The sequence below is a fragment of the Gymnogyps californianus genome, chromosome 8, assembly GCF_018139145.2.
Source record: "Gymnogyps californianus isolate 813 chromosome 8, ASM1813914v2, whole genome shotgun sequence".
Lineage (NCBI taxonomy): Eukaryota > Metazoa > Chordata > Aves > Accipitriformes > Cathartidae > Gymnogyps > Gymnogyps californianus.
In genome coordinates, this window is record NC_059478.1 from 7151708 (window position 1) to 7176455 (window position 24748).

Here is a 24748-nt window from a genome sequence, read left to right on the forward strand (position 1 = left end):
GAGTGTCATGGGATGGCCTTCAGGTGACATGGGAGGGTTTGAGCTTCTGCCGAGTGATGCTTGCCACGTGGTGGCTGGCAGGCACTGTCTCGGACCTTTCTTGGCCAAGGTCTTCTCCAGGGACTCGTCCCTGCATCTCAGATGGATCCCAGAAGGAGGGCGGGAGGGAGCTGCCTGCAAACAATTTTGGCAAGTGTTCTCCTGTGCAATTTGGAGTGTTTCTCCTTTGAAGGCGGCGCTGGGCCTGGTGTCAGCACTGACGTTGGAGTCCATGAGAGCAAGCAGTTCCTCCAGCCAAGTATCTGCCAGGCTGTGTCGGGAGAACTTTTATCATTTCTGTCACAGACATCACAACTCGCTTGTCTTACCATACATCTTCCTAAATGTGACAGAATATTCAGCTGTTATTAATTGAATACTCTCTAATTTAACTGCTTAGCAGGAGGGAGAGCGACTGGTTTGTCTCAGCACAGAGAGCTGGCATCAGGCACGCAGAAGGTTTTGGGGTGCGGAGAGGTGATTTGGGGAACAAAATAGGGCTTTTGGACTTGTTGGTATGGGGGCCCCCCTGCATGGGCCTGATCCTCATCCTGCCAGGGAAGGGCTCCAGCGTCTGCTGTGGCTCCTGGTCCTGGGGCACGTGGCCAAGCCCAGGCTGGAGATGCTGAGGACATCACTGCCTCTCCATCTCGTCATGGTGCTACCGTCTGGGGATGGAGGGGAAGGGACAGTCCGGGAACATGGCCAGGAGCTGGTGATGCTCCGTAGGTGCCCGGGAGGGAAGGGTGGTTTGGACTGGTTGGGTTGTGCCAACTTCCATTCAGGTGCCTGGAGGTGACACCTGCGGTGGGTAAATCCCTTCTTCTCTGCTGAGCTACTGGAAGCAAAGCTCAGCCCCTTCGGTGGGCTCCTCGCCTGAATCGCAATGCCCGTCGTGGCCTGGCCGTCCCCTTGGTCCCCGACAGATCCCAGTTATGGCTGCTTGTCTTCCTCCTCCTCCTTAACGTCCACCTCTGGAAGCTCCAGAGATGTCCCACGTGCAGACTGGTTGTTATCGTAGGGTTGCTGAGAAGCTCGGCTCCTTCGGAGGACACAGGAGGCAGCCCTCCTCACTCTCACCTGGCTCGCAGGCTGGTGGGGGACCGTCCTCTCCAGCCACCCCAGCCCTGTGCCCGCTTGCACACACGCGTGCTCGTGTCTCTCTGCCGCTCTCCCAGAAAGTTCAAACCCGGAGTCAAGTTTATTGTTTCTATCTCGTTTATTTTAAGTATAGTTTTACACTTTATTATATGCTGTGACATCTTAAATGGAGCCTGTCACTCTATCTTGACTACTGCTAGGGGCTACAGCCACTTACTATGTCAGGCTTTTCGGCAGCCCTGATTAACGATATCAAAACGAATGGATCCCAGCACAGGCACAAGCACAAAAATCAAGGGGTGATTTGCATATTCAAATTGTGCACGGTATCAAAAGGCTATGGCTTGTGCAAGTATTGCACCGACACACCCCATGGATGCACATACGTGCTGCCGTGCATCCCTGTGTACGGGATCTGTACGTGTTGGTAAGGTTTGTGCACACCTGCGTCTGTTTATTTAGTATCTTCAGCCAAAAGGAAAAAGCCTTGCCCTTTTTTCCCCGAGTTTTTTCATCTCCCCGGACAATATATCAATTAGGATAGCTAAATGGAATAATATTTTTTTTTTCTCATGAGCCTGTTGGGATATGTTGCGGAATTACCCATGCTGCAAATGCTTTTTTTTCCTGAAAGTAACATTTTGTTAGGTTAATTCATGCACTGGAAAAACAAACTTTCTGTTCTTCCAGTCCAATCTCCACTTACAAGTCAGGTTTTTGTAACCCTGTCATTAAAATGCGAGGTAGCCTACAGTAATTTGAATATTTCATTCCGCCGGCTGCTAATGCACTCTGCATTACAGATGGTACTTGCTCCATCCTTCTGGACTGGGTTCAATTATAAATGAAAGTAGGGAGCTGAGATTTGTCTTTTTGTCTCTGCTTAGTTGGAATAACACAATAAAGCTTGATGGGTAGGAATTCCTCAAGCTGCCTCCTCTTTGCCTGCGACGTCTCCCGTGTAGCTTTCTCCTCTCGATAGCGGATCCCGCTTGCCTTTCAAGTTGAGCCTGGAGTATTTGGGTTGGCAATGGCGGGGTTTTTCACAAGTCATTTTTGGCTCAGATGCGTTGTATTCCCTTTTTGGAAGCGCCCGGTTCAGTCCTCCTCTTTCTCTTTGTTTATTTGCTGGCCTCTGCATCCCCTTTTGCATCTCAGACAGGGAGCGGTGGTAGGAGAAACCTGCTTGGGCTGGGGAAGGAGGGTGCTGCATGGCTTTCTTGATGGTGGGGACACTGCTGGGATGGTGGGGACACCTTCCCCTGCCGGTGTGTCCCTTTCTAAACCGGGACAGGGACGACAACCCGGACCTCAGCTGGCGAGAAGCGATGGGGATGCAGAGCAGCCCTCCTCCATCCCAGGGTTGCTGCCGTGGGCTCTTCCCAAAGCCCCTGGGAATAACAGGGCCCCTGGAGATCCAAAGAAAACATTTACGTCTGCTTCGTGATTAACAAAAAGGGGGGTCGCAAACCTATAGACCAGCTGCACGGAGGCTCTATATTACATACAGATGCCTTTTGCAAGCTCCTTCCCCGTCTCCGGCCGGTAAAAGCAACATTGCCGAGGGAGTCGGAGGAGGTGAGGGCAGGGCTTTCAATTTGGTTTTACATTTACAAGGACCAGATGGCCTCGCTGGAGATGATCTTTGATCTGGGACGCAGCCGGAGTCGGGCAAAGATTTTTTTTTTTTTTGCTCCCTTTTTAATCTCCTCTCTGTTTATGGCAGGGGCCTCTCTCGAAGGAGCAGGGGGGAGCTGTGCATCCGTCTGTCTGGCCAGTGCGCCGTGGGGCTGGGTGTCAGCCCCCCTCTGCCTGAGGGTGCTGTTGAACTGTGTGGATGGGTGAGCTTGGTGGTAAAGCCCCAAGCGGGGTTGTCCGGGGTAGAAGGCAGAGCCGGATCCTGTTACACCCCAGCCCTGCAGCACGGAAATCTGCGTCAACAACCTCTTGCATGGAATATAATTAAACACATGCAGGCGCCTCGAAACAGAAATGCCACTAATTGATCCTTTTTAATTATTTTTCCATTTTCTCTGGTGTCTCGCACCCTTCCAGCAGCACGGAGGTGCAGGGGCTCTCTCCTCCCCTCTTGCCTTGCCAGTTTTGGGTTTCTTTCTTCCCCCCACATGTTTTGAATGGAGCGGGAGCAAAGGCAGCTGATCCTATTTCACAAGCGCTTGGACTCTTGCAGCACTCTCCCTCCTGTCCAAACAGATCGTTTACAGAAGGGGCCACTATTTAAAGAAGGAACTGAACGTTCAGAGCTGTTTTCTGGCCTTAAAACGCTGCCGACCGGCTGTTGCCTTTCAAAGAGTCAGGCTTTGTCTGGCGCACTTGAGGACCAGGTTTGACGCCAGGCTCAGCAGGTCGGCACGGTGGCGCAAGGGACTGAGCATCGTGCAAAAAATGTGCTCGTTTATTTGCCCGAGATCATTGAATCCCAGCAAAGTTTGGTTCAAGATAGCATGTCTTAGCTATGGGAGCTTGATGGACTGTCTAGGCTTGGGCAAACTTGACCTCTCTGTGGTGCTGTGAGTGGGACAAGCTTGGAAACCAAGCAAATGGAAGAGGAGCATTCAGGTAGGCTTTGGTGTGATCTATGTATCGCATAGAGAGGAAGACCCTATGTGTAAGGAAAGTCTGCAAGGAGGTAGAGGAACAGTTCTGGAGAGCTGTGGTACTTCAGAAACACACTGGGGTGACATGCATACAGGCTCCAGGGAGGCTGGCTCTGGTCCTGTCATCTAGGTGACATCTATAACACTGTGAAGTGGCCTGATACTGTCCCAGTACAGGCTACCACCGAAAGTAGGTGCCTGAAGTTGTCCAGTGGCTGATGTGTTGCGTCTAAATGGTGGCTACACTACACGAGTTGGGGTGGGATTTCCGATACCTTTGGTTATGGTTGCTTCTTGTGTTTTGGACTTGCCCTATCCTCACAGGCATATAACTTACTTTCAGATTTTTCATGGAGAGGGCTGATACCGTGGCTGGGGGAGAGAAGGACATGGGGAGGGATGGTTTCTAATGCATCTGGAACGGGACACCCTGTCTTTCAGGGAAGAGCAGTGTCCAACGTCCACAGGGCAGAGACCCTGGGCCACGGCTGACCTCAGAGAATACGATCACCAATGGTAGGCACTTCTGATCCACTTGTACTCGGCAGTGGCTGCCATCTCCCCTTTGCCAGGGCAGTAGGTTTCCTACTGCAAAACCCATCCCTGAGGTTTCACCCTGGGTGGAGAGTCCTTGCTTAATAATTGCTTCTTCCTTCTCTTTTGCTTCCCTCTTGTCTGCGTGCACCAAAAAAAGGATATACTGTTCCTGCAGCCACCTTCTCCAGGCAGAGAGGAATGAGGCTGCCTTCAAGTAAGCAGAAGAGTGACAAGGGCCATGCTCAGCTTTTGGGTTGCATCAGAAAGTTGCTGCTGGAAATAGGAACGTGGTTCTGGGCAGAGAGCGTGCCAGTAAGCAGGAGGCGAGGAGGTCCCTTGGCAGTGGAGGGAGAGGACATGGCCCCAGGGCGCTCTGCAGTGGGAGGCTGTTTCGTGTCTGTCCCCAGCTTTTGGTAAAGACGTCTGTCGTGGTTCTGCGCTGCCCGCTTTGTGAGAGAGAAAAGCGGGAAAAAAACAGTGTATTTCCTGTGATGGCTTGGCTCTGAGACCTGGAAAATCTCTCCTGTATTGCACAAAATCCCAAATCTAGCCCATGGCAAGGCCATCAACTCGACAACAGAGCGGCAGTGCTCTCGGCTTTGTGATGGGCAGCGGGTACCTTCAAATTATTTAGCAAACCTGAGACTTGAGTGGGACATTGCCATCTAACGAACTCCAAGCCAGCTTTCCTTGGATGGAGTCTCACGGGTCATCTTTTTTGAAGGACGGCAGGAGAAGGGAATCTGAAATGCAGCTTTTCAGCTTGGGCTCTTGCCAGTCTTTTCACCTATGACTTGCTTGCCCGGCCGCTTTGTGCATCGAGCAGCCGTTCACAGGCGCTGCGTGTCCAGGGGAGATGACCTTTCTGAGAGGGGAGCAGGCTGGAAAGGCAGCTTCCTTCTGGGGGAAAACCTCTCTTTGTTTGTTCTCGGGTTTCAGGGCTTGGCCTGGGGCGGTCGAAATGGGACCCTTGTCCTCAGAGGGGCTCTGGAGGCCCCGGCTTCTCATTAGCAGATTCAGCTCATTCAAAGGACCCATTTCTTTTCAGCAAGGAGAATTCATATGCAAAGCACTGCACAGATCCCAGCCCAACTGGCGTTCAGAGGGGGGTGGTTTATGGCTGGACCTGTCCTGGGAGCAATCCTGTCTTTTGTTTGCTGATTTGTTCCTGCAGGGATTAGAGAGCCCCACATCCACTCCATGCTCCAGGCTGGGATGTGTACCCAGACGTGACCAAAGCCAGGTCCGAGCCATCTCCTGAGGTGGGGACAATGGCTTACTCTGTCCCTCAGTGACAATTTGCTCTCTTGGTGGTGCAGAGGGGACTCAGGTCCTTCACCCAAACTCCACCAGGAGAAGGTGAGGTCCTGGCACAGCAGGTGCTGCCCTTGGAGGGGCCGAGGCAGAGCCCTGCGTTTAACCGCCTGTTCTTCTCATCACAATAGCAAAATCTGATTCTTTTGCCCCGTATCACAATCTAGGGTTGCTAAAAATCCCAAACGCGCTCCAGGAGGTGTGAGAAGGGGGGCACGTGTGCACGTTTGTGTTATCCTCCTCCCTTCCGCTGCCTGTAATGCCAATTTACCGTCCCAGCCACCGGCTTTTCTCCGCGGTAGGTGCTGCTCCCCTGAGCCAGGCCAGCCCGTGGTCAATTAGCTGGCTTACATCTTCTGCTCAAATCTGGCCCAGCAGCAGAGCAGCACTGAATCTCGCCCTGCTTTCCTTTATCTCCTGCGGCTGCTGCTCCGAGCAGCTGGAGATTGGTCCCGTTTCCCGTTCCCTGCCTGTGGCAGGGGCTGGGGTGAAGTGGAGGAGGGTGAGATGGAGGAGGGTGGGATGGAGGAGGGTGAGATGGAGGAGGCTGGGTGGCCGCGGACAATCTCTCCCTTACGGTGTGGTCGGTGCTGGAGAATTTGAGACGTGCTGGGTTTGCCTATGCAGATAAGGGATTGATTACGCTTCACAGCTGTAACTGGAGCCTGCTAATCCTGCCCTGCTTAGGAAGGGGAAAACTGCTTTGCGAGATAAGCCAGTGGTAGGATTGCTCCAGCCCGTTTCAGCATCGCTCCCCAACATCGACCTGCTTCGTGGCCAGACCACGAGCCTGGCCTGGGGATGTGTGGGGTGTTCAGTGGGATGGGGAGGGGACCTGTGTGCGGCCAAAATTTATCCGTGCTCTTCCAAGGGAAGAGTGCGAATAAGACAGGGTTGACCCCTCCGTGCCCAGAGTTTGGCTCTGGGGTGATGGGTTGTTTGCAGAGTTTAATTGGGGGACATGAAGTTGATTTGCTTAATTAGGTGGAGTTGTGGGGGTTTGCTGCTCCATGGGACGTGGCAAAGGTGGGCTTGAAGCTGGTGTAACTGGGAGGGATGGAGGTGGTTTGTCCACCGGTGGGGCAGTTGGCTTTGATTGGCTTGTTTTTAATGTTTGCAAGCACTTCGAGCCTGCTTTCTGCCGCTAAACCGCCTCTGTTCAGCGATCTGCTTGTGGTGCAAGAGGCTCAATCAGCTCTGGCTTCTGAGTGCTACCTGCCATCAGATTTCAGATGTGAAAATTACAGCTGGGAGTTGGGCTGCCAAAGCCGATGGGAGTTGACCACCAGCCTGCAGTGAAGCATCCATGAGTAGACACGGCTTGTGGTGTCAGGACTGTAAAGAGAAAACTAGAAAATATTTAAATTTGATCCACAATGCTTTGTTCGACCACAAAGTAGCAATAACTGGGCATGCGGGGACAGGGTCAAAAGTTTCCGTACCCGGCTCGGTTACTAGCCATGAGCTAAACTGGTTGGCAGGAGCAGGATGCAGGGAAGGACTGGAAAGACGAGCTCATCTGTGTTCATTCAGTTTCCCGAGGAGTCACGTTTCTTGGGGGAGTCTGGTTTTCAGTAATCACCGCAACATTGTGCCTTATTTTTGTGGCTATTTTAGATCATTTTCCAGTTTGCGGGGGGGAGGGGGGGGGGGTGTGGGGGGGTGGCGGTTCCACCTCAATGTGTTAGTGATAATTTTCCAGACCTTTTGATCATTTTGCTGCCAGATCCTCTCTCGCTATGGCAACCCGTTTGGCATTTGGGATGGGGTTAGGAGAAAACTGGTGCAGACTCTTTGCCAGCGCTATGAAATACGTGTCTCTCTTCTGCAGCTTCCGTGGCACATGCAAGCTGCATCCTCCTGAAGTGATGGAGAGCTGCTGCTGGGAGCTGAGAAACTTTTTGGCATGTGATAAATTCCCTTCTCCTGTTTCCCACACCCCAAAATTACGGTTTGAGGGTAATTCAGACTTTTTTTTTAACTTGGGTTGGATTCAGCAAATAATTTGGACTCTTCTACCTCAGAAAGATGGGAAGTTACTGTTTTTTAAAGTAGTTTGGTTGTTTTGAAATTGACCCAAATTTGTATTAAAAAAAAGAGGGAGGGGGGAAACGATAACATGAAATGGGAGGAGAAGATTTCATTTTTGATTCAGGAAACATTTTTGATTGATCTGAATTTGGGTTGCGATGCAAGTTCCCAAAACTGGGCATGGGTAGTAGGGTGCTGGGGAAAGTGTCACTGCTCTGAGCATCTGATGCTTCTGCTGTTGGTCATGGCCTTGCTTGGGTCTCCAGTAGGGCTTGTTGGCCATGGCTGGAGTTGGCCTCTGGGGCTAGGTGGACCATTACTCTGAATTGATGTGACTTGCTCCCATCTCTGTGGGAGTACATATCTTATCACAATTTTGTGTGCTTTATGGACTGAAGGAACACTTCTCCGCCTTTCAAAGCATCTCTCACAAAATAGTTTAAGTAAGTGCTTTGTTTCCAAACAGCCCTGATGGACACTCCCAAGTTGGGAGAGGAGGTGGGTTTGCGAGGGTCCGGGGTGGCTTTGCAGTGCTTATGGGTAGAAGCCTCTCTCTTGATTTGTTGCTGGGATTTTTGGTTTGTTTTATGGGTTTAGACTGTGAAAATTGGTGACAGAATCAGCCCATCAGTTTCACAATGTTCCTCCTTTTTCTGGGAAATAAATAAATAAGTAGATGCACAAAAAGCCATTTTGCCAGCTGAAATTTTCCATGCCTCATCTTATGGCAGCCTGTTTTGGAAAATCTGAGCAAAAATCTGTTCATCCATTTGTAAGTTTTGGAAAGGTTGGAGTGAGGAGGGGAACTTTTATGTCAATTGTAAGAAAAAAAACCCAACTTCTCTTAATTTCCACTTCCTGGAAGGGTGTGTGTCGGTGTATTTGGAAATTCCAGCTTCTGTTTATGTCAGAAATAGGTATTTGTGTTTTGATGTTGATTTTTGTTGGTGGCTTTATGTAAACATGGTGAATATATCCGACCAAGGTTTAAAACTCCCTGTGATTACTTAATATTGAAGTGCTCCACCGTGGTTACCAAGATTGCTGATACCCATTTAAGGTGGACACCATATGCTTTGCCAAGCAGACATTTACGTTGCTGTCTGTCATGTGGACCCTTGAACTGCCAGTGTGAAGACCCAGCTGGAGGTGCTTTAGTATCCTCCACAAAGCTCTGAGAGTTTATTTGTTCCTTCTGAGCACAGGGTCTTGAAGGTGACTTTGTGTTTAAAGAGAAGATCCAAGACACTGGATTTTCCTTTGTGTCTGGGGTTTGCTGTTGCAGAAGAAAGTATGCTGCAAATATACTTGCCTGGGAAAAAAAATAGGAGCTTAGGGAGGTGCCTGGGGCCGGGGGGCTTTTCTGCACAAAGAAAGTTTGGGAAGAGCAGCTCAAGCCCATGCCGTCATGGATCAGCCAAGGAAGCAAACCCCAACTCTCCTGACTTGGTTGTGACTACACGTATGAGTACGAGGAGGATGCAGACAGCCAGCCACAAGCCACTTAATGTGTAACTCTCCTCAAATATGAGGCAGATGGGAGTATTTTTTGTACCAAGTTCAGTGCTGTTGATCTTCAGCGTTCACAAATGTAGACTCAGGCTCCAGGGAATATTGAGATTGGCTTAAAGTAAGGTGATTAGTTACCAGTTTTGTTAGCAGGGGCATTTGCTGACATCGCGGCTGTCCCTCTGTTTGCTGGCAGTTGTTTTAGACCTGGAGGTGTAAAAACATACGTTTAAAGAATGTTGTTTTTGTTTTTGTTTTTTTTTTTAAAGTCACAATTTAAAGTCACACGATGAGCTCGTGTGACTCCTGAAGCTGGGTCTCCACGAGCCCAAACAAATATTGTGGACGGTGGTTAAATTGCAAAAGGTTGGAAGAGGGCTGATGTTCAAAGTGTGTTTCAAAGCCTGGCTGTGCGCTGTGTGGGTCTGTGCAGGAGTTTTGGGGTTCCCGGGGAGGAGCTGCTGTGCCTTCGTTGTCTGTACCACCCCGCAGGGGCACCCGCCGGTCCAGGAAAGGATTTGGGCTAGACCTTGTTCATCTGATGTGCGGGTGAGGCGTCCGTGCTTTGGTGGCAGGTGAGTGGGCATCCTTGGTGGGGAAGGATGCATCTCGCCCCGCTTGTGGCTGTGTGAGAGGACAGCGAGAGCAGCCAGCAGTGCTCCGCTAGCAGTATTGCCACGCCAGGCATCTCTGGTTTCCCCACGGGAAAGTCACAGCAAAGGCCAACTCACAGCCCAGTGGAGGAATTGTCTGCCTCTCCTGAAACTCTGTTCTTGGGTGGGTTTTTCCCTTCCCCAGTACATCTTAGGCACAGTGGAGGCAGGAAAGAAAACCTTTCTGAAAATCACAACCTAATTACTCCCATCTGCTCCGGCACTGCTTCCCATTTCTGCCTGCCAGGATGCTTGTCTCCGATGCTAAGTAGCACATTATTTTCGATAAGTTGCAATCATTTACTTGAAATCTCCTTCTCCTTTAAAATGTCCCCCTGGAAAGGCAATTCAGCAAGTTGGGAATGGGCAGAAACAACCATGAGAAAACCCATCCAGAAGCTCGCCCAGGAGGGCGAGCACTCCTCCCGTACTCATTAAAACCACACAGCAGGTTTCTTTTTAGGGTGGGTTTGTTTAAATGTCCAGCCGCTGGGACCAGCCCTTGGCTGGTGGTGTCAGCAAACGGAGCTGTAGAGGAACTGCCAGCTCATGTAATTGGAGGGGATCTTAACCAGGCAGTCACAGCAGATTGCACGGGACTGCGCTTTTGACTGCTGAAGTCAGCGGAGAGTTGAGGAACCAACAGCCACGCCAGCGCTGGGGGACCTCTTCTTTCATCATCACAACCTCGGTTGGCTTTGTGTCGTTCACTGTGTCTTCTTCTTCTTCCAATATGTCCCCATTGCATCCCTGAAGAGGCTGTTCCCACTGCTCCCCCTTGCCTTAGCCTCCTCTGAAGTCTTCTGCTCGGTCTTCAGCTTCCACCCCAGAAGTCCTGGCCGGCACCTAACTGGGGATGAGTACACACACATGCAGCGGCACCCAAGGGGAGACATGAGGATGAGAAACGGTGGGGAATGCTGTACCACCACAGCCTGCGTTCCCTTGTGAGTGGATATATCCCATGCTGGGACAGGCCCCCGCTTCCCGTATCTCCTCAGCTTGAGGACACTGATCGCAGTAGGATAAATTGCCCTTTCTAGAAGAAAGGTAGAGCTTGGAGGTTTGAGCATCGTTTTCTGTTGTCACTGCCTAGCCACAGTCTCCTGCTAAGCTGCTGCCGTCATCCCCATCATGTTTGATTGCCTTCATGATGTTGTTTTTCCTGTGTTGCCTGCGCACCTCTGATATGGAGGGTTTGGAAGGGGTGGAGAACAAAGAGTTGCTAAGCTGAAGCCTTTTGGGGTGGCCTTGGAGAAGAGGGGTGACTGTGTGCTCGGCTCCTGCACTGAGCTGGCTTCTCAGGTCCCTTTGGAAAAATGCTCCCAGGAAAATGGAGTAAAGAAGGGAGGGGATGGTGGCGTGGAGGACCAGGAGGAGCCTGGTACCCGCTGTTGTGGATTTCTTAGGTGTCTTCACAGCCCCAGGCCATCCCCAGGGTGCAGTCTGTTTCGAAGTCATATGCCAGCACCGTGTCTGGCAAGGGCTGTTTCTCCTGCCCCGTGCCCCCCACCCTGGCTGTACGTCAGGCTGCGTGGCCGCCCCAGCACGTGGGGACACCAGGCACAGGTGCCGTGGTGTGGGGACACAGACACGTGTGGGGTGCTGTCTGCCCATCTCATGTGAGCATGGAGCTGGCTGCTCTGCAGGTGCTCCTCGGAGATGCCCAGGTTGGTGGGAAGCATCTTGGAGCATCTGAAAGCTTTGGCGACTCGATGCAGTTTCCATCCCGTGTCCCTGAATCGCAGGGCAGGCAAGGAGCCAGGGAGCTATTTTCGGCTTTGTCTCCTCGCCTGATTCTCCGAGGCCAGTCCTGCCACCACCTCCCCGTGTCCTGCACCGCAGCCACGCCACCGAGCCAGCCCAGGATTGGCACTTGGACGATGTCCTCTGCACACCATGGCTGTGATACCTTCCTCAAGAGGGAGAAGGGGCGAGAGTGTGAGCTGGGAGCCATTTCCCAGCTGCTGGAACGGGTCTCCGTGACCCTGATGGTGTCCGTGACTGGACCGCAGGCTGGTGGCTTGGCAGTCCCCAGCTGCTGCCGCTGCTGGTGTCGGTGACGGTGACCCTGCTATGGCCGTGCTGCTCGGTTCCCCTCCGCGGTCAGCCAGGCAGTGTTTCGCAGCGGTGCAAGCAGGGACAAGGCGCGTGGCTTGGCTTTGCTTTTAAAATACATCCATATATACATATATTTGCATGTGTGCATATATATATATATATTTAGATATAAAAATGCATTTTGAGGCAGCGGGGGACCTTGGCGAGGGCTGAGCACCCTCTAGTGGCATTTGCTGCGGCTCCCGGGGCTGCCGAGCCAGCAGGAAAGCAGCCAAGGACAGAAAGTCTTGCATGAATTTTCCTCCTCCCGGCTGCCAGCCGCTATCTTTCTTTTTGTTCTTCCTTTTTTTTTCCCCCCCTCTCTTTAATCGGGAGCAGCAAATGGCGGGTCCTGGGTATGCCAGGGCACGGGCGGGAGCACGCGCGCAGCCCCTCGGCTCTGGCTTGCTGCCGGACCGCCGAGGATCATTCTGCTTAATTTATTTTATTTTAATTTGGTGGGAATAGCCGGCAGCCGAGGGAGAGCGGGGGCCTTTCGCAATCAGCTGCCCAGGCACTGTGGGTCAGGTGCTGCCTGTACCGGCTCACCCTGAGCCCCGCAGCCGGCAGAGCGGGGGCCGCATCCCGTCACGGGGGGCATTTTGGAGGGTCAGAGCCGACGAGGAGCACGGCACCCTGGGCGTCCTGGCAGGAGGCGCGTTGGAGCCGGGGACAGCGCCGAGAAGATAAAAAAGGAGCTTTTAAATAATCATTTTGTCTTCTCGTCAGCTGAGCACAGCCTTCCAGGGATAAATAGACAGCATCAGCTCTGCTTAGACACATTGGCCTTTCCATTTATTTACTCCCTAGCGTTATTCCAAGCGGGCAGCCAAGCCCAGGCCGTCTCTGCACGGTCCTGGCTGGGTTCAGGTCTCTGCTGCGGGGACATGTGTCCTTCCGTCGGATGCGCGGGATGCACACACCCAGTGGGTGCTGGTCCGTGTGTGTTGCACGGTAATAAAGCTCAGGGGTTACACAGCGCTTTTCATCAAGAAGCAGCTCTCTAAACATAAACTAATTAATCACTTGTGCCTACCTGTCAGGTCAATGATTCCTGAGATTTTTAATCTAAAAATATTTCCCTTTTGAAATCCAGATGCACCTGTTTTGGCAACTCCACTTTTTGATTTGTTTATTTGGGGGGTTTTAATTTTTTTTTTTTTTTTACCTGTGTTGCTTGCCATTTGTATTTGGGCTTTTGATGTGCTTTAGTTTATTGATTTTTTTTTTTATCCTGGAAGAATAGGAATTTGATCTCTTTTTTTCACGGCAAGTTTGTCTCTTGCCTGTAGCCTGTCACCTCCCCACTTTCCTCTTCTCTTTTTAAGGATTTTAGCTACCTTTTCTTCTTATTTCGGTTTATGGACCGCAGACCCCAGACCGTTTTCTTGATGAAATCTGACCTCTCCCCTCGGATTTATTCATCAGTGAAGCACGTGGCTGGGTGCCGGCGGTGCCATGGGAAACCTCCCGCGGTGGGGGGAGATGCTGGTCCTGTCTCCTCGGGGCTCGGCAACTGGCACCCAGCTCCAAATTTGGCACTATGCCCCCATCCCTCCGCATAGAAACGATTCTCCCTAGCGTGGAATTATTTATTATTAGCTCATCTTATTGGCAAATTTACTGTTGGGCTTTTTTCTATCTTTTCTTCCCCCCTGACCTTCCCACCTTTGTTGACAGTGAATGTTGTAATCACAAAAATGCCAGTAAATGCTAGAGTCCTGAAAATAATGATTTCAGTAGAGGCTTTAAAAAAAGCTCTTTTTAGTGTTGGCCAAACCTCTCAACAGGGTCTTTTACTTCCATTTTATACTGATAATAGCTATATATTTAGCTTATTTCAGAGTGAGGAAGACCATACTCAGTGTTTGCCCGGGTTTTTTAGCTACTCTGGTTTTACTTCTTATTGCCAGTTGATTTTAGACTTTTTTTTTTTTTTTAAATGATGAGGAAAATCACTTACTCTTGTTTGCGCTGCAGATTTGGGGGGTCAAATTCATCTCGGGTGTAAGCGGGCACGGCTTTATTAAAATCCACGCAACATTACCCAGCTCTGGATGTGCATGAGTGTGTGCTCGGGGGGTGTGTGTGTTTAGAAAGTGCTTTCAGCTCCTGTGCCAGACGAGATGGGGAAATACAATTAATTTCTCTTAGGAAATGCCTTTTTTGTTCCCTCATCAAGGATTTATTTTATTTTTTTTGCAGCTGCACACACCTGTGCATGTGTGCATGCAGAAATCTCAGGTTATGCTTCTGTGTTCAAACACAGCTCATGGAGGGACGCACAGGAGGCATGTAGGGCACCTCCATCCTTCAGACCTGGGACATCCCAAGCGGTCGGGGCGCTCCCATGTGGTTTTTCCAGGAAAGCCCTCGCAGGAGAAGGACTTTTACTCGAAGCAGTAATTGAGGCAGGGAGTACAAAGAGGGGAGGAAAATTGTCTTCTTGGAAAGTCGCTCCAGGAGGATTAATTTATTGTTGCCCCTTTTCTTGGCATGGTTTAGACTTCACTGGAACAACTGGATTAAAAAAAAAAAAAAAGGTGTTTTCCAAAGAATAAAATTTGTTTCCTACATTTTTTTTGCTTGTTTTTCCACTGAGTGGCTAAAAGCACGGCCTTGCAAGCCCTCTCCATCTGTATTTAAAGATGGGGAAACTGAGGCACAGTCAGCCCTGGGCTCTGTGCGTCTTCCTCTGCCATCTGGGGTTGATGGCTGATGCAAATGGTGCAGGATCAGGCCATAAATGACATGTTAGGTGACATGAGAGGACCCCTGGGCAAACTGAGGTCTGGGCTAGAGACTCCCAACTTCCCATCCCATGCTTGAGTCGGGATATAGTCCCTATCACTTCTGGCAGCAAAAATGGCTACTTTTGGGGGGTTTTTCGTTGGTGTTGCTAGCAGTTTCGCTGCATATTTGAACGCAAAGTGTGGCTTTCTGGGTTACCTCTGCAGTGAGCTCTCTGCTGGTTCTGCCCTACTTCTTCTCTGCGGGAAGGAGGGGAAGGGGCAGGGAGGGGAGCGGGGAGCTGGACTGCCCTCGTCGCTGCTGCGGGGCTGGAGAGCCGAGGAGCTGCGCTTGGTGACGAGCACTTGGAGCACCAGGATGCAGACTGCCTGTTGGGGTACCCTTGGGAAAGGAAGAAAAGCCCCGTTGATGGGGACTGAACCCCGCCAGTCCAACCTGGGATGAGCATCCCCTTTCCCACGTTAAGCCCCAGGCGCGACTCAGGCTTTCCTCTCCCCTTTGTGTCTCCTGCAGTGCTGAGCATCCGGGGAGCGCAGGAAGAGGAGCCCACGGACCCCCAGCTGATGCGGTTAGACAACATGCTCCTGGCCGAGGGGGTAGCGGGCCCCGAAAAAGGAGGCGGCTCGGCCGCCGCTGCCGCTGCTGCCGCCGCATCAGGAGGAGCCGGCTCCGACAACTCGGTGGAGCACTCTGACTACAGAGCCAAACTCTCCCAGATCCGGCAGATCTACCACACGGAGCTGGAGAAGTACGAGCAGGTAACAGGCTCCTTCGTGGCGGAGGGCAGGGCTGCCCAGGGGTGGTGGTGATGGGATGGTGGGAGCAAGAGCTGGAGGGGCCAGGAGAGCCACCGTCCAGTGCCGGCACGGGCACCGCGGCGTGGATGCGCACAGCCTGGATCGCTACTGACATCTATTGTTAGGAGCGTACGGGCAAATGCGAACTGTTGCTTGGTATTGGAGTGAAAACAGGCTTTTTTAGGGTTGGGAGGGTTGGGTTTTTGCGCTGGTATGTGGCGTGAGAATAGGCTTGGCATGGGTTGCCCCTTTGATTTTGCTTTTCGCTTCTCTCCTAATATCTTGCCAAAAATTGGCCCTATGAAGGGGGAGTCCTCTTCGAGGTGCTGGCCTCGGTGCAGGCAGTTTTCCAAGCAAGGCTTGAATCAGAATCTTCCTTGAATATTTCTTCTGCTTGAAAAGTTCTTTTTCCAGAAAAAAAAAAGTGTCTTTTTTCTTGTGGAAAATGATTCTTAAAAAAAAAAGAAAAAGAAAAACTCTTTGGGTCATGAATGCAGCTATTGGTAACACTGACAATTGCATGAAAAGCTTTGCAGGCCAGCGCTCAAAACCAGTTTCTTTCAGATGCTTCCAGATGTTTTGCAGACCTCTCTTTGCCGCTGCGCGGCTTGCCCCTGTGATGAATGTGGTTTCTACCCCGAGGTTGTGGTTTCTGGAGTGCGAGCAAGAAAGCATCCCTCCTGTTTGGGTGCTGGACGGGCTCCGCGGCCAGGGGCCGGGGGGGGCTTCAGGTCTCTGGTTTAACGCCGTCTCTGCCGATGCGACGGGGCTGTGAGCGGCCACTGGTACCGGGGTCTGCACAGGCGAGACAGCCCAGCCCCCATTTTACCCGGCTAACTGGATGCATGGTGGGGCTGGGAGATGTCTTGCCCCTTCAGGTGCCACGTTGGCCAAGCTGAGGCTGCTGGTTGGCATCTTCAGACCTACACCCGGGGACAGTGTGGAGCTACCTTAGATGGGTGCCCCTGGGTTGGAGCTGGAGTCAGGGTGGCCAGGAAGGGCTCTGGCGTTGGAGAAGCCGAGCGTGGTCACACCATGAAAGGCATTTTGGCAGAGCATTAGAGGAGGAGGGGGTGGCAGGGCCCAGGGAGCAGGCAAGGGGCAGGTTGGAAGGATGACTTTTGGTGGCTGTCCTCAGCCCTTGCTGTCACTCCCTTGAGGCACGGAGACGGGGTGGTACGGCATGAGGGAGCTTCAGCCATCTCATGTGGGTAGGCCTGGAGAGCACATCAGGGCTCATCTTTCAGCCCCCAGGCTGAAGAGGCGGAGAGAGACCCCATGTCCTCTGCTACCCAAGCCCAAGGAGAGACCCTTGGCACAGACAGGGACAGGTTTCAGGGAAGGACCTTCTGCTCCTTCCTCCCCTTGGGCGGGAGTTTTGTTTGTTTGCTTTTCTGATTTTGTTTCTGCATCATTTTTGCTCCCCAAAGGGATGCCCAGGTGAGAGAAGCCTTTACCCCAGCCCTGCGGGGTGAGATGGGCCACATCTTTTCTTCTCACAACCCACTGACGGGGTTGGTTTTGCCACCAGGTTGCTTTGCAAAGGGCTGTGCTGGTCCACATCTCTGGTATCATCACCCGCGGTCCTGCAAAACCAGAGTTCAGGGTTTCTCAGCCTCCATCCCCCTCTCTCCAGTCCCATTGTTGGTGGCTGGGGGAGCTCAGCGCCTGACTTCTCACGGCGTCTGGCTGCTGCTGTGACAGCACGGCACTCACCAGCAATTTTGCCTTTAATGCTCTTTATTTCACGCCAAGAGGAGACGAGCTGAAATTGCTCGGGTGTCTGGGAGCAAAGAGGCACCCAGCTGAGAGCTCTCATAGCCGGCGCTCACCCCGGGAGATGGGAGCTGTCAGCTGAAGCTGGTGATGGGCAATTGGAGGGGCTCTGCTGGCCTCGGGGATGTCTCCTTGTTGGGTCTGAGCCGTGGGTGGGGATTGAGCTTGGAAGGGTGGAGTGGGAGACAGTAAGTCAAGCCCATGTTGCCAGTCCACAAAATCAGTGTTTCTTTCCCCTGCTAGCCCCTTTTTCCCCATCATGGGGTGGGAATTGGGGACACTGTCCCCAGAGCATCTGCCCATGTCCCAGGAGCACCGAAGGCTTCTTGAGCCATCTGTGTCCGAGTGCTGCTCTCAACCTGGTTTTCGGGGCTTGGTTCTGGGAATCGGAGGATCTTGTCGTGCCCGTGAGGTGCTCGTGGGGATGGAGGAGAGGGCAATGGAAGTGGCCTTCATCTGGCCTCAAAATCCCTCCCTTGTCCCCCCGACTCCGCTCACTGCCCTGTCCTCACAGCCCAGCATGGGGACAGCAGGAGCAGCCAGACAGTGCTGTGCCAGCAGCAAACTAATTGGGATTGTTACCTGCTTGCCCTTACTTGTCAGGGCTCCTGCCTCACTCGGGCTTTAATTATTATCATTATTTACTTCCTACCTGATGTGCTAAGAGCGCAGAGCAGGGCCGTGTCTCTCTGGGAGCTGCTCCTGTAAAGCACAAGGGGCTCTGCAGAACACGTGGTTCTGGGGTCCAGCTGGGGCAGCGGGAGGAGGGATAGCAGGTCAAAAGGTTCATGGCCCTCCTCAGATACATCTGTAGCTCCTCCAGTCACCCAGAAAAACAGTGGCTGGGACTTCTTCAGGCTTTACGTGAGTCCTAGGGCTTCACCTGCCCCAGCTCCATCCATGATCCCTGAGAGCAAAGAAATTGGCTCCTGCCTTTCTCAACATGTTTGCTGGCAGTCTCTTGTGCCCTCTGCTTGGCAGACGAGAGAAATTTATCTCTCCCCAAGTGCCAGCGCACTCCTGCTCTGGGTCTGCCCTAAAAAGCCCCAGCCATTGAGGCCTCCACTTGCGTCTCCTTCCTTAGCAGTGTTGCCTCTGTACTGTCCGTGACGCCGTCGAATGACCTTCCGATCCTGGGGTTTCTTTTGCTTTTCTTGCCATCCCAGGCGTGCAACGAATTCACCACCCACGTGATGAACCTGCTGCGTGAGCAGAGCCGGACCCGACCTATCTCGCCGAAGGAGATAGAGCGGATGGTGAGCATCATCCACCGCAAGTTCAGCTCCATCCAGATGCAGTTGAAGCAAAGCACGTGTGAAGCCGTCATGATCTTGCGCTCCCGATTTCTGGACGCACGGTGAGTTCACCCCACCAAACCTTTCTCCCCACCCACCGTGCAGTATTGGTCAGGCCTGGGAGAGGTGTTTTGAGGTTCTGGACTGAATTCAGGTCCATCTGAAGAGCCATGTCTCTTGGTCTTGAGCCGCAGAGGCTATTTACCTTCCTTATCCTTTAGTTGTCTGTGGCTCAGCAGGGGAGGGGACAGCAATTCAAGACATCCAGCCTCTGTCTCGGGGAGGCTCCCAGCTGTACCTTGAGAATTGCACATCCTGGGTTTGCTGTGGCAGAAGGGAATTCTGTGGCATATTGCAGCAAACCTCTGTGGTGAAAACGTGCACTTCATTTAGGGATGAAAGCTAATCCTCCAGCCCATCCTGTCCCCTCTAGGTTCCTGTTCTTTTCCTTCTGTTTCCATTGTCCCAGATTTTTGATTTGCTGTAGAATTATTTCACTCCCCAAGCTGGTTACGTGCAGGCTGTGGCTTGGGCTGCAGCTTGGGATGGGGAGGAGAGGCAGCTACTCTGGGGGTACAAGGAAAGAGGTAGCAGACAGATAATGCCCAGCTGTAAATGGAACAGACTTCCCCAAGGATATATCCAGCGCTGCTTTCTCAGCACGGAGCTTTGCAGACCAGCAGTGATGTCTTTGGCCAGGGCAGCCAGGTGTCGAGCGTCACCTTCCCAGGTGGAGGAGCTGGGTGCCAGTTTTAAGACTCTTCTGTGAGCTGGACGATACAGTGGTAATTTGAGACAGAGACTTACTTGCTTTGGAAGGTGCTGAGAGAGGAGTCACCAGCAAGGTGCAGATGAGAAGCTTCCTGGCCATGAGTCTATAGCACTCTATGCTCCCAGGAGCAGGGGAAGGAGGGAGGAAGGTGGGGAAAGTCAGAGTATCTAAAATTGCATTCCTATTTCTGGATCCCTGGCACTGATTTGCTTTCATTTTCCTTCTATTTCCCCCTCTTTCTTCATGCTAAGGCGGAAGAGACGAAACTTCAACAAGCAGGCTACGGAAATCCTGAATGAGTATTTCTATTCCCATCTCAGCAACCCTTACCCCAGTGAGGAAGCCAAAGAAGAGCTAGCCAAGAAATGCGGCATCACAGTCTCACAGGTGAGAGAGCTCAGAAATACAGCAAAGACGGCTACTGCTAATGGGAAACCTTAGCATGGTGAAGGGCACTCCGGACCTCAGTCAAGTCAGTCATGTCCCAGTGTTGAGCATTTCATTACTAAATGAGTTTAGCGCAAGTTAGTGTAAGTGGATGGGAGAGCAGACGGCAGACTTGCAGATTGAAGCCATGGATGGAAAAGGAGAGTTTGGGAGAGGATTTAGAAGGGATGAAGACTTCATGGAGCAATGGCTGTGTGTGCAGCCAAGGTGTTAACAGCACAGAAATGGTGTGGCGTGACCCATAGAGGCTAAGTCTTCTCCTCAAGGAATTAGTGCTGAGCTGGCTTGCAAGAAGAGCGTGTTTGAGCTGAAGGTCCGTTCTTCAAGCCAAGGGATTCGAAGGCAGTAGGAAGAGTTGCGTAGATTTTTCTCAATAAGGTAGAATGGACAAGGTCCTGGTGGGAAGGGTTTGGGTCAGACAGGCTAATAGTTGTGGTTTGTGCTCAAGGAGGGTGGGCTTTCTCAGGGTCGTTTCTCTCTGTCATTATTCTTGTGCTGTGGAACATGACATCTCCCTGACTTGCTTATCCCTCAAAGAAAGATGGTCAATAAAGACAAATTGAATTATTTCCATACATTCAAGGCAGCCGTGTAGTTTCTGGAGTCTGTAGCTTTGACCAGGGAGCTGCTGGGATTTGTGAGGAGTGCAGTCAGTCCTTGAAGTGTTCAGCTGTACATTGCTCAGACCTGCCCTTCTTTATTTCCTCTCTTTTTGGAGCAAGCTGCGTGATTGAAAGCCAATCTATATGGCCTCTGGTAGTCTTGGCCTCATGTGAGCTTAGCGCTCCCTCTAGGCTCCCATTGCGTTCCCCATCTTGGGCCGCTTCCCAGCCCCAGGCACATGCCTGTTCATCGCTTGAGTAAACTGAAGACAGCAGTAGCATCTGGTGTCCTTGTGAGAGCATGTCTGCCTTCAGCAGGAGCAACAGCATCCAAGGGTAGGTGTCGTCACCGTGTTGAATGCCTGCTGAGTGACTCCGATTGCATCCCCTGGGTCAGAAGACCCAAACGTTGATTCTTCCCAGAGTTACCTACGAGAGACAGCACATATTGGCTTAAGTAAAACTACAGCTGTCCTGATGCTTCCCCTCTCACTTTTAATTCATCTGTTCACACTTACAACTTTTCCCTCACAAAGAGAAAATGCCCAGGAGAAATGCTGCACTTAGGATATTTTTTGACTGTGCTGTATCAAGGCTGCTTTGTGCCTGTCTCCAGGATCTCCCTCCCTTCTTTGTCCAAAGAAGGTAGAAACAAACACACATCCAGGTCTGTGTTTTTGCTGAGGCTAAGTGAGAACATGGGACAGCATGAATCTGTGCAAGTCATGAGCAGAGCTGATCTGAACTCAAAGGCTGACCGGGGCAGGCAGGTTCTTTGCTTCGCAAGTTTTAAGATGAAGATCGATTGTGGTGGCCGTTTATCCCGACTTCCTTCCCTGTGGTGCTCTACAGCTCCAGCATTTGAAGCCAGAAGAGCTGTTGTAGAGAGATGGCCAAGCGGGAAGATCACGAAGGAGCACATTGCCATTAACGAGAAAGCTGGACCAAGAAGTGGAACGGAGCTCCTCACAAACAGCACCTGCTTCTGGTGCCATCGAAATGTTCACTCCCAGATCTGGGTTGGGTGCTGATCTGAGTTACTACCTTTTGCCTCCCAGGAGTCTCTGCAGGTTATATTTTCTTTTTCCTGCTCTGCAGCAGCGCAGGATTGGATACCTGCAGTTCAGTAGCAGGTAAATTGGTGGATGAAGCCACTTCTGTGTAGAAGCTGCTCAATGCTCTAGGAACACTGCACATAGAAAGCATCATAGGAATAAAAGCACATGGGTTTCAATTACCAATACCCAAGCCAAAACAGTTTCCCTGAGATGAGGAAAAGATCTTGACGATTCCCAGGATGAACATCCAGTATTGTCTTCTGTGTCTTGGTGCTTGGACAGTCCATTTGGAAGAGGACTGATGTACTTGCTCACCAGCAAGCAAAGGGAGAACGTCCTTGGAGTCCCACCAAAGAGGTTGATCTGCTAGCTCAAGATTGCAGCTCCAAGCAATCCTAGGAGTGTTGGAGCTCTTCTGGGAGAGTTGCAGCATCCTCTGGCATTTGCCCATTCTCTTCATCCTGATGAGCTTTCTCAAACAAGGTCAGTAGCAGATGGAAGTTGTCTTCTGCTTAGAGACCTGCACGTAGGAAGACATTCCCCTGATTCTCTGTGTTCAGTGTTGTCAAAGAAGAAGCCGAGAGCTGCTTCCCAAACTGTAGGTTGAATATTTCCCACGTCTTCTCTGAAATTGTTCAGTGTGACATAGTGCCCACAAGTGAACAGGATTATCATCAGCAGGGTACTGAGCAGGATTTTGGGAACACTGAGTTCATGGTGTTTCGGGAGGTACCCTGATGTTTTCCCTGGGAAGCAGTTCTGGCCAGATACCACAGCCTGGTTTCACAGACTTCAGAGTTATGCTATCTTTGTGCTGAACCTCTGACATGCAAACTTTGGGGTATTTATCCAGACACCTGGCAGGTTGTCCAAGCAACCTTTCTGTTAAGCGTTCATACTACTGATCCCAGGATATCACCCTGACAGTCTGCAAGGATCGCTGCTCGGACCTCTCCTTGGGGCTTTCTGAGGTTCGTGCATTGCACTGCTTCAGGCACAGGGAAACAGCTTTTGCCAGGACTGGCATGAGCAGAGCTGCACCGCTTCATTCTGCCTTCAGATCTGGCCCATCATTTTCAGCCACCCCCATGACTTGTGAAGAAGTTCATCCTGCTGCTTTATTTTTTTAAAATAAATCCACTAGCCCCATTCAGCCCACTTCTAGGCACTTAGACACATCAGGCCCATACTGGTCTCTGGGCAAACACAACAGAAACATCTCCTGCCCTTTTCCAAGGGACACACTTGTTCCCTGGGACCGAAGTTAGGTCTTAGGACAAGCCCTGTGCTCCCTCTCCAGCCTTCCCCTGGAGCTCCTGGTTTATGTAGTGGCTCATGCTAAACCATACAAAGCCGAGTTCAGCTGGTTGAAGAGCATCCACTTCTGGCCTTTTGCACTGATTTCACTCAGATGGATCAAAAGCAGAGCTTCAGTGATATCAAGGCAATTTTGTGTGTCAGCCAGGCCCGAGTAAATTCATTGGGTGTTCTCCCTGAAAGCCACACTGGCTTCTCCAAAGGGAGGAGAAGGGGCATCTGGGAATCAGGGCATCTGTCCCTGTCACAGGGATACCGAGGAGGAGGCAAATAAAAAGTTCCAAAATGACACGTACCTGTTTTCAAATTGTGCCGTTTCGGGGTCATTTGACTTTCTCAGGTTTTTTTAAACCCATCTGATATTTTCGTGGGGTGGGTCTCGCGGTTCCTGTGGAGCATCCCCTTAGTGGACGTCCCATCCATAGAGGAACCAGATACATTTGCGCAAACCCAGCACTCCCAAGGGGGTCCCACCACCTTTCCTGGGCTTGGTGTGGCATGCACGGGTAGAAGGTGCTTCCTTCCGCGGCTAGGAAAATGGGGCGGGGGGGGCGGGGGGAGAATATGCACTGCTTAACCTGAACTAATCCGCCTTCCTCACTCAGCAGCACTCGCCAGATCCGAAACGTTAACGTCTTTGTCTTCTCTTAAACTCGCTCTAGGTATCAAACTGGTTTGGAAATAAGAGAATCCGGTACAAGAAGAACATAGGTAAATTTCAAGAGGAAGCCAATATTTATGCTGCCAAAACGGCTGTCACGGCTACCAATGTGTCAGCCCATGGAAGCCAGGCTAACTCACCCTCAACTCCCAATTCAGCTGGTTAGTTTTTGGTTTTTTTTATTTTGGGTCGTTAGTGTTCGTTTTTTTGTTCGTTTCCCCTCCCCCCCTCTAATCTCTCTCTTGTTTTCTCCTTTTGGTTATTTCAATTTTTATTTTCTGGTTTTGGTTGGCTCACTTTTGTGGTCTCTTAAAAAAAAAAAAAAAAGAGAGATGGGTTTGGTTTTGGGGGTTGTTTTGGGGGGGTACTTTATTTTCTTTGCTTTTTCCCCCCTCTTTTTTCTTTTCTCTTTTTTTTCTCTTCCCCTTCCCTGTTCTGGTTTTCGTTGGAAAAATTATGTGATCAGACCTTGTGACTGACGGTGCCGCATTGGGGGTTATGTGCATGGATGGTAAACACAAAACCAGAAAAATGATCTGAAAAAAGTTGCTGGGATTGCTTGCACTTTGGGGAGAGGAAAAAAAATAAATTAAAAAGTTGTTGCATAATGATTTTATTTCACTGGGGCTGAAAGCACGAGTGGCCCTAATGGATAAAACCCAGGATTTCTGGGATGTCCTAACTCATGCCATTTTGGGGGTTGTTTTGGGTAGATTTTTATCCTTTGATTTTCTTTCTGTTGTGGTTACCTTTGATTGCTTACGTGACAGTGTCTGGATCACCTGCAAGAGTGTGCTCTGTGTGAATTTTTTTTTCCCTTTGTGTCAGCGCGATCCAGGGAAATCCATGGGTCGTTCCCTTCCCTTTCCCCCTTTCCTGCCCATTTGCTGTGGTTTCCATTTGTTTGTTTTGAGGGTCAAAGGCACAGAGCACTTTGCCCAGATTTCAACTCCTCTGCTAGAGAACGATGCTTAGTTCATGTGTGGTGCCTGCCACGAGGGCGACCGACCCAAAAATGATCCCAGACTGCGGTCGGCTGGTTGTGCTCCGCTCCCAAGAGTGATGGAAAATTGGGATTTGTTTAAAAGGAGGGAAAAAAGAGACCTTCATGGGTGCCATGTACTTTGTCATCCATGCAAATGTCTGTGTGCCTGTTTTCTTTTTAGGGGTGGGAGGGAGGGTGAGAATGTGCCACTCTTGCGCCCTTGAGCTCGGTGTCTGCTCATGGTACCCTTTCACCGGGGCGTGATGCTTGTTGTTATCCTTCCCTTATACTAAGAGGAAGGAGACAGTGGGGGAGCAAAGAGGATGGTGGGCAGCAGGAGAAGCTGGACGTTAAGTAAACTACCAGTGATACACCATGCAAATGC

The 24748-nt window shown here is 51.2% G+C and overlaps 2 protein-coding genes across 4 annotated transcripts in view; both read left to right on the forward strand.

The window, feature by feature from the left end:
* The window catches only part of ALDH9A1 (aldehyde dehydrogenase 9 family member A1), a 533528-nt gene that overhangs the window by 323477 nt on the left and 185303 nt on the right, over window positions 1–24748 (forward strand). The gene's annotated exons all lie outside the window — the stretch shown is intronic.
* Window positions 1–24748, forward strand: part of PBX1 (PBX homeobox 1) — a 131787-nt gene that overhangs the window by 91237 nt on the left and 15802 nt on the right. For all 3 annotated transcript variants that reach the window (XM_050900735.1, XM_050900736.1, XM_050900737.1), the window contains exons 3-6: window positions 15167–15411; window positions 18393–18583; window positions 19545–19680; window positions 23380–23539. In XM_050900735.1, the coding sequence (XP_050756692.1) occupies window positions 15167–15411; window positions 18393–18583; window positions 19545–19680; window positions 23380–23539 (732 nt within the window). The remainder of the gene's footprint in view (window positions 1–15166; window positions 15412–18392; window positions 18584–19544; window positions 19681–23379; window positions 23540–24748) is intronic.